This window comes from Pipra filicauda, unplaced genomic scaffold (genome assembly GCF_003945595.2).
Source record: "Pipra filicauda isolate LSUMZ 115617 unplaced genomic scaffold, ASM394559v2 scaffold56_size3634133_pilon, whole genome shotgun sequence".
In the NCBI taxonomy this organism is placed as follows: domain Eukaryota; kingdom Metazoa; phylum Chordata; class Aves; order Passeriformes; family Pipridae; genus Pipra; species Pipra filicauda.
Window position 1 is genome coordinate 2,308,685 of NW_024104720.1, and position 8,949 is coordinate 2,317,633.

The following is an 8,949-nucleotide window of genomic DNA, read 5'->3' on the forward strand; positions in this document are numbered from 1 at the left end:
ATGCTGGGAACGGCAGGATATCAAAATGAGTCTCTTTTTAGAAACTCTCCTTCAGATATCCTTCACAAAATCTATTTTGCCTGACCTGTTTGCTCCATGAAAAAAGCTCAAAAAGTAGGAGTCCACCGCCTCCACCACTTTGCCAACAGATCTCTAAGCCATAGTTTACCGAGACTGCTCTTTGACTGAGATGATTTTGCAGCTAAATCAAGATCAATATTCTGATCTCTCACAAGAATTTAATTAATATTTTATTTGAAAAATCTCATCTTGCTTCCGACAAGTCCTGGTTTGAGGTTGGTTCAGTTTGGATAGGGCGTCACCGCATTATTTCTTAATGACTTTCCCAGCTGCTTCTTTCCATTTTCCACCATCAACAACCATCTGGTATCTTATTAGCACCTCAATGCTCATTTAATGTTCTCATTTAGGAGAAAAAAAAGAAGTAAACACTCAAAATATTACACATTTTAACGGACAATCTTTGGAAGATTAATGCCTTTATAAAACGGTAGATCCTGTCTCTATTTTTAACCAACAGATCGGAATCGCAGAACTTTCTTTTGAGACGTGTAAGAGCTGCCTTTTTTTTTTTCTTCTAAATGCTAAGATTGTGTTTAGTCTCACAGGAAAACATCTTTTACAGTCATATTTCCTCTGTGTTTATTTAAAGCGCAAATCATTACAAATAATTCTTTTTCCTAAACTATGATTTTTTTCGTCTTCGGTAGGAATGTATACCACAGCGGTAAAGCTCTTGACCCAATATCAGAACCAGTTTGGACAGCAAACTAAGGAACTATGAGAAAACTTGTCCCTTTCATTTTAAGAATGTATTTTATAACATAAGTAAGAGTCAGGTCCATTTATGTCCGGAAAATGGATACTACACAACACATCTCGTTCATCACAATAGAAAAAAATAACTTTAATTTTACTAGTCAAGAACCAGCTTCACTCAACTTCTTAAATTTGCGTGCATGAAAAAGGAAGCTCGCAGCTTGTGTTCAGCAAAATAGCTCTAAGAGTCACTAAAAGCTGGGATTTGCTGTTTAAATTTCAGTTACCCAAAGGCAAAGAGACTTGACTTTTTAGGAAACAAATTATAAATGTTTGAATAGATTTGTAATATATGTATAAGATCTGCAGCAACAGAATACATACCTGAAGAGAGTTCATAATTTCATTTAGTTTATTAGACAAAAATATATGATTTAGACAAGTTTTGCTGACGTGTTATTTACAATCTGAAATCACTCTATATACAGAAAAAAAAAAAAAAAAAACAAACAAAAAACCCCCACAAACACATGGGAAACATTTACCAAACCAATAATCCAAGAATGGTTAGAATAACACGATCTGAAATGGTACAATGAGGAAGGGGATCCATCTACAGATTTGTGTAATCACTTTTATGGATTTGCACCACCTTATTGCAAAAAGAGATTGATGGGAGTCGTTTATACCGTTTCCTTTTTTTTTTCTCTGTCCTTAATACCAGTCTCTGTAATATTTTTTCACCAAATCATTTAATCAAGCAGAAGGGAGAGCTGTTAAAATTCTCGGTGTTCCCTCTTGCTGAGCCAAAGAGCTGCAGGGGGGAAGGGAGAAAAAAAAAAAGACGTAACAATCTTTCAGAAATAAATATCTTTTTTTTTTTTTAATTGCCCGTCTATTCCTATAGCATCCCAGTGTTAGATAATTCCAAAAAAAAATCATTCTGACTGGTGTAATTAACACAAGATCTTTGAAGTCTGTTAAGTTTTAGAAAAGTTACAGTCTGGCTATGTACAATTGCAATTTAGTCTAAATTTGAAAAGATTACAGCCACTCCTGTGCTGTTTTTATTGTCTTTATGTATTATTATGGTGATGATTAGGTGTTATAATTAGTCTTTATTATTCAAACACTGTTTCGCATAAGTAACATTCCTGCAGTGAAAACAAACAAACAAACTCACTTGTCACGGACCGGCTGGAAGGGCGATTTTAGCGGCTGGGGTGGGGAGTCAGTTCTTGGTACATTTTCTCTTTCTAGGAGACAGGGGGGAAAAAAAGGAGAGAGAAAAAGAAAAACAAAACAAAACAAGAGAACCATTTTAGAATAACAACAATAAGAATCTGGACAGTGTGCAGAGTGTCCCTCTCACGCTCCTGTTGAGACATATGTAGATATGTGTGTGCATGTGTGTACAGCACTATTCCCTACTTTCAGTATTTAAGGAGTCTGCAAGGTTTTCTTGACACATTTTTAGTGTCATTGAAATTGCTGGGTGATGAAGGTCATGAAGGAGGGAAGTAAAGCAAACTCAAAACTATACATTTCACAGTGCTATTCCTGCACTCTCATTTGACTTGATGGGTGTATAGATTGGGAATGTAATAGGCTACATGAAATGGGCTTAATATATGCAATCAACATGCTTGGGAGGGGGGCCAGAAATCAAGGCTAGAGTAAACTGTAACTCAGTTAAAAGCAATCAATTACACCAGGGCTAAATGTGACACCATTTCCCAAGAAGTTCATATACATATGTTGGGGGCGGGGGGAGAGGTGAATGCCTGATGCATTAATTACCTATGTGTTTGGGACTGGTCCTCTCTGAAGGTTTTTCACTGCTTAGGGCTCCCAGGGTTGCTGTTAAAACAGAAGATGGTTGCTGGGCCTGGAGGTGGTGATTGTGATGAGCAGCATGGTGGTGATTTACTCCCAAAAAAGACCTCACGTTTAGCAGGGAACTCTGAGTGAGGAACGCCCCATTTGTCCAGTTGTGAAATTTGCCAATCTGACATGTGTAGAGTCCATGGCTAGGGAGAAAAGCAGGGTGCTGGATCTGAGGAGAAGTGTGGTTAACCTGGGGAGGAGGGGGTGGAGGAGGAGAAGATTTCAGGGCACCATCAGGACTGGTTGCTGTCTCTGCCAAAGACCAAATCTTGGGTTTGCTGTGAGATGGCATCTGTAAATTGTTCGGTCCCCCGGGACTGATAATTCTGGTGCTGTTGTCAGAGGCTTCCTTCACCATGGCCAGTGCATCTTTGGGTTTCAGCCCTTCAGACCCTGACAGTGCCAAATCCTTTTCCTTTTCCAAGTGCTCCTCTTCACTGTTTTGTCTCAGGAGCTCAGGCTTCTCCTCCTCTTCCTCATTGCTCTGCTCCCCATCGTTCTCATCAATTTTATCTATATCTATGCTCTCCAGGTCAATTTCCTCATCATCTTCGTTCTTCTCGGGGTCCCCCTCATTGTCACTCCCGAAGAGGTTTGCGTCTTCTTGGTCCTTACTCCTGGAGCCCCAGGTCACCTTGTTCTCCTTCTTGAGCCGCCGGCGGGCGTTGGCAAACCAGGTGGAGACCTGGGTGAGGGTCATCTTGGTGATGATGGCCAGCATGATCTTCTCGCCCTTGGTGGGGTAAGGGTTCTTGCGGTGCTCGTTGAGCCAGGCCTTGAGGGTGCTGGTGCTCTCCCGAGTGGCATTTTTGGGCCGTCCTGGGTCCCCGTATTGGAACTGTCCATAGGGATAATAGCCGGGGGCAGTGTGGGCAGCAAAAGTAGCAGGGTGGACACCCGGATTATCTTTCAGCTCGTACTGGGAGCCCTGCAACACATTCAGACAAGCGGAGAGGAAAAAGCACATCAATTATCTCGTTAGCGTCTCTAACAGACCTGAATAGGCTACTCCGGGAGCCGGAATACGCCTTTCAGCGGTGCATAAGGTCTTCACAGCCAAATTCGGCCCTCCCCGCTCCAGGCTCTTCACGTTTAGGTCAGAGACTGTTCCCAAATGATTCCCCTTTCTTGCAGAAAAAGGAAAGAGAGATGCTAAGCGGAGCTCTGACAGACATCGTGCGTATTTTCTCCGAAAATCAAGTCAAATCAAACGATGGAAATGCAGCAACTTCGCCTCGGCGAGACAATTTACTGTGCCCTTGAAATTATCAGACAGATAAAACTGGTACTACACCGCACTTACAAACTAATGCCCGTGCACAGCGTCGGATTGATTATCTGCAAAGTATTCAGGAGGATGCTACAAATGCATGCACAGCATTCTTTATTTTTGCCCCTAGTGAGGCGAGACTGGGGACATGAATGCACAACTTCAGTACAAAGACAATAATAACATAAAAGATTTTCCACACACAAGCCAACACCACCACCCTCGCTCCCCAGATCATACACCAAGATTCTGGAGTAAAACATTAACTTCTAACTGTTCGAAGAGCCTTTAAACTCTGGAATGAAAAGTGATCCACGCATTGTAGAATACGGATATGCAGACACTTTACCTCATAAGTTTTACTTTGATCTGGCCAGAGCAAACGCAAATTGTTTACAAGCGTTTAGAGACGGTGATTTATTTGCAATCAATATTCTTTTTATCATCAGTAGTAAAACACAGCAAGTCAAATTATCCCATCAGGTGTTTTGGTAAATAACATTTTATCTTTCTAGCAACCTCATTAGGCCTCATTATTACCGCAAATTGTCCAGATATTAACCTAATATTTTAGCTCTCGGTTTAAAATTTTTCAGAAATTCAGAATTTATTTCAAAATATCACCGTCATGGTAAATCACTGCAATAAAATACCAGGATACTTTGAGAGTAGGAATGGGAACTGTTCCAAAATAGCTAACATTTCAAGCAGTTTTCTTTCTTCATTGCTTCTATTGCAACGTCGCTTTTTTTCATAGTCCAGAAATACATTCTTAGTATTACTCTGTCGTAATTTATGTCAGCCTTAAAAATGGACCTGTTCAATAATGTCTGCGAAGAAACTAATTTAACTTTGTCAAACAGTTAAAAACAGTCATATATTTTAATTTCAGAGACACTGCTTATACACAGGGAGTAGTCTGGCGTAATTTTTTTAATGTGTTACAAGGTGGGCTTTCTACACTCCCTTTATTTCGCTGTCTTTTGTTATTGTTGTTGAAATGATATTTTTGTGTAATCTCTGTTGGGAATTCTTTTGAAGAAGCCACTTGTAAATCACTCATTGCTTCCGTCTCAAATTTTACTACATTTCCAAAATCAAGGTTAAAGAGGAAAAAAAAAAAGGAGGAAAAAAAAAGTAGGAAATACATGCTGTAAACGTGACTTCGCAGGAAATGTTTGCAGCAGCAAAATTATCTGTTTTCAGATGCTGAACCTTGTTCAACAGAGTACCTACCTCCTTGCCTACATATATGTATTAAAAACCCTAGCAAGTTATGCCTTGCATTCACCCAGTTATAAATATTCACACTTTTATGTGTCGGGGAGAGAAAAGAGAGGGACATTTAGAAAATGAAATGGAACCTATGGCGTACCGCCGCTGAGAACTTTGGAGATACCAGCAACGAAAACGTTTAAACGACACCGGAGATAAAAATAGTTACTTTAAAAAAATATGCCTCACTTTCTAACTATTACGCTCTAAAGAAAAGAGGGAAAGAAGCCAGAGGACAGTTTGGGAGATTTCAATTTGTTTTAAAGTTAACGCCAATATGCCTTTCTGCTCCGATGCGTATAATGGGATGTAGATACCCTCCTCCGCTTAATGCAAATCCCATCTATGATACTCGCCATAATCACAGTATGAAAAGTTCAGATAACAGAACGGCCCATTTTTAAGGCTTAGGGAAAATGCCTCGAAATAAACTGGCGCCACAGGTACCGAGACTTTGGCCTTTCGGACGGAACCTGTTTATTGCTCGGCGGCAAAGAAAAGTACCAGGCGGAAAGAGGAGCGCGCTGGAAAGCCCATTGAAACAGCAGGACCGACAATATCACCCGTCAACAACAACACTAACAACACGGGAAAAAAAAAAAAAAAAAAAAAAAAAAGCCGAGTTGCTAAGGAAAGCCGACAACACGAAGGCAGGAGCCCTGGACAGCCCTTTCACTGCCAAGAAAAACTCGGAGGAGTTTTGCCCGGCTGGAAAACGACGGGGAGGACGGAGACTTCTCCTGCAGACCTGGCCCGCCGCCCCCGGCCCCTCTCTGCTTCGCAGACCCGCCGGCAGACACGCTCCCCTCTCCGCAGCGGACCCCGGGCCGGGCGTAAGCCGCCCCCACAGCCGCCCCGCCGCCCGCCGCGCTTGGCTTCGCGGCCTCCGCCCGCCCCCGGCTCCCCGGCTGCCCCGGCCCCATCGCCCCGAGGGCCTGGGCCAGCGCGGGGGGCAGCGCGGTGCTCACTCACCATCTGGGAGAAAAGGCCGAGGTCTGCGGTGTAGGGCAGGAAGGCGCTGTAGTTGGGGGCGCTGTAGGGACTAGCGTACATGCCCAGCACCGAGGTGACAGCGGCCGAGCCGCTGCCCAGCTCGGCGCCCGCGGGCCGGCCCGAGGCGGCAGCGGCGGCGGCGGCGGCTGCGGCGGCGGCAGCCAGGACCCCGGGCCGGTCGCTCCCGTACACTGCCTGGCTGGCGCTGAGATACTGCGGGTAGCCCAGCTGGGGGAAGGACATCTCCGGGGCGCGGGCACAGAGGCGGCGGCGGCGGCAGCACTGGCGGCAGCAACAGAAGCGGTAGAAATATAAAAAAAAAAAAAAAAAAAAAAAAGAGGAGGGAAGGGGGGGAGGAATAGGGAATTATTAAAAAAAAAAAAAAAAAAAAAGTGGGAGGAGGGAGCCTGCTGAAGAGCCGGGGAGGGGAGCGGAACAAACCCGGGCTTCTCTGGATCTCTCTCTCTCTTTCTTTTTTCCTCCCCCCTCTCTCTTTACTGGAGTCAGGCAGGGCGAGAGAACAGAAATCGAGCCGATAATTTTCTTTTTTTCGTTCTGATTTCTTTCTGTCAGAGATATATTGCACCCTAGGTATGGAGGAGGAGGAGGAGGAGTGTGGAAGGATTCAGTGGGGCGTCTTTCCTCAAATCTCGGCTCTTCTGTGCTCCTAAATCCCTTAGATGTGATCTGATCAACAATTGAGCTCCAACTGATGTGTCTGCCCTTAGGTCCTAGGCTGATCTTTCAGATACAATTTGAAGTTGATGTTTTGATTGGCACCCACTTGAGCCGCAAGCACCGCCCCGCGCCTCCCCCCCCTTGCCCGCCGCCCCCCTCGGTGCAGCACGTGGTGCTCAGCCCAGCCCGGGCCGCTGCCTCGGTGCCTGCGTGTGCGTGTGTGTGTGTGCGCGCGTGTGCGTGTGTCCGCGCAGCTGCTCTGCCGGGCTCTCTGTGTACTTAATGTTTAGCAATGGGCTCCTTTCAGAAAAGCCCCCACTGCTGTATGACAACCTGTCTACACGATTTTACAGCTGTCCAACATTGGGGTTTTGCTGTTTCGCAGCCTTAGTGTGTCCCCTTTTAACAAAAACAACTGTGTTGCTGGGTTGTTGTTGTTTTTTTTTTTTTTTTTTTTTTTTTTCTTCCACCTTTAACATTGAGTCCCCCTTGTCGTTGGCCTCGGGAACAAACGAGAGTGGCCGTGAGAGGAAAAGGGGGCCTTGCAGCCATGCGGCTTATAACAATTTACAATTAAGGAAAAAAAAAAAAGGCAGATAAATAAATAAATAAATGCGATCTATCTATAGCAACCCACAAACGCCATTCACACACGAACACGTACACGCAACTTTACTGAAAGTCAAGAGGCTCCTAGCAGTTCTTCCCAGAAGAATTTTTACTTGGAACAAAAAATGCAGAAAAAAAAAAGACCCGCAGAGATGTGATCCTCCCCGCCGCCCTTTCTCCTCCTCATGCCCTGCCGACGGATTGACACTCAGCGACAATTATCACAGACATTGCGACAGTTCTCGGAATATTAGCAATAAATAATCCCGCAAAACAACAACGGCGACATGTATGCCGAGGGGCACAGAAGACCTCCAGCCCTCGCTCTCGAGAGGGCGTGGAGGGGAAGGGGAAGCCGGGTGTCTCGTAGATTGTCAAAACTTCCATCCACCCGTATCAGTGGGGACCAAAGGAAACACATCGGCGGGAAGAAGGGTGGGGGAGGGAGGGGGTATGGGTGGGGAGACACACGAAGGTACCAAAACGAGCTGTTGTCATTATGATCATTAACAACAATGACTAGAGGAGAGGATTTTCCCCCTCTTCTTCTCCTTTTCCCCCTTGGAGAGGGGTGGAAGGTGCAACGGGAGACAAAGGACTCCTCTGCAAGGGACCGAGAGGGCTTTTCACCATTGTGCCCTGCCTGAGTGTTGTCCGGTTCCCCGACGTGGTGGGGCTCGCCCGAACCGCGCCGAGACCAGCAGAGCCTCGCACCGCCCGGCCGGCACCGCAAACTTTCCTTTCCCCACCGCTGCCGGGGCTCTCCCAACACCCCCACTGGGGAGAACGAGGAGCGCGGGGGCGGCGGACCGCAGGCTGGACGTTTCTTGTCCCGACCTTCCCAGCCGCGGTGGGACAGCCGCGGGGCGCTCTGCCCCACGACTCCAGCTGGCGCTCCTGCTCTGCCGGGAGAGGGGACGGCACCGCAGGGCCGGGCAGGGCGCTGCTGCTGTCCCTGGGCCGCCCCAGCGGAGAGACCCCGCCGAGGGGCGCGGAGCGGCCGCCCCCGGCCCTGCCCTCACCGCCGCGATCCCCGCCGCCCAGGAGCTCCGTCTTTGTGCTGAAGGGGCGGCCGAGCTCTTCCTTAAGGGACGGCGGGAGGGGCCGCAGACGCGAAGGCCCGCGGCTTTTCGGGATGCAAGTGTTTGGCGGGGAAAAGGGGGAAGGGAAGAAGGAGGCGTGTGGTGTGGGGAACGACGAGTGTCTCCGTTCTTTTCCAGAGCCCAGATCGAGAACCACCCCTAAGGGCCGGGCCGCTCCACTGGGCTTCTCTCCCCCTCTCCCACCTTGCAGCAGCAGGCTGAACCCTACAGCCCGGTTCCCGCCGGGGACTGGTCGCCGCGGGAGCGGAGGGAGATGCCTCCCCTCATGCCAACGCCCCCGCCGGGTGTCTCCAACCCCGGCCAACCCTTCCCTCTCCGCTCCAAGGAACCGCTGCGTTTCACAGTGTCGATTAA

The 8,949-nt window shown here is 47.2% G+C and overlaps 1 protein-coding gene across 1 annotated transcript; it reads right to left on the bottom strand.

Moving 5' to 3' along the window:
• Positions 1 to 523: 523 nt before the first annotated feature.
• On the bottom strand, positions 524 to 6,481 carry IRX1 (iroquois homeobox 1). The gene is made up of 4 exons (XM_027741094.2): positions 6,185 to 6,481; positions 2,581 to 3,595; positions 1,964 to 2,036; positions 524 to 1,594 (listed from the first exon to the last, which is right to left on the bottom strand). Exons 1-4 carry the CDS (start codon positions 6,446 to 6,448, stop codon positions 1,537 to 1,539), a joined length of 1,410 nt encoding a protein of 469 aa, XP_027596895.1. The 5' UTR covers positions 6,449 to 6,481; the 3' UTR covers positions 524 to 1,536.
• Between the last annotated feature and the right edge of the window lie 2,468 nt (positions 6,482 to 8,949).

What these genes read in the sequence shown, in the direction of transcription:
- IRX1 (XM_027741094.2), bottom strand. Translation starts at nt 6,448, where the DNA reads ATGTCCTTCCCCCAGCTGGGCTACCCGCAGTATCTCAGCGCCAGCCAG. An exon ending in TCGGCCTTTTCTCCCAGATG is followed by an intron (nt 3,596 to 6,184) that starts GTGAGTGAGCAC and finishes AATGTGTTGCAG; the next exon opens with GGCTCCCAGTACGAGCTGAA. An exon ending in TTCCAGCCGGTCCGTGACAA is followed by an intron (nt 1,595 to 1,963) that starts GTGAGTTTGTTT and finishes TCCCCCCTGCAG; the next exon opens with CTCTTTGGCTCAGCAAGAGG.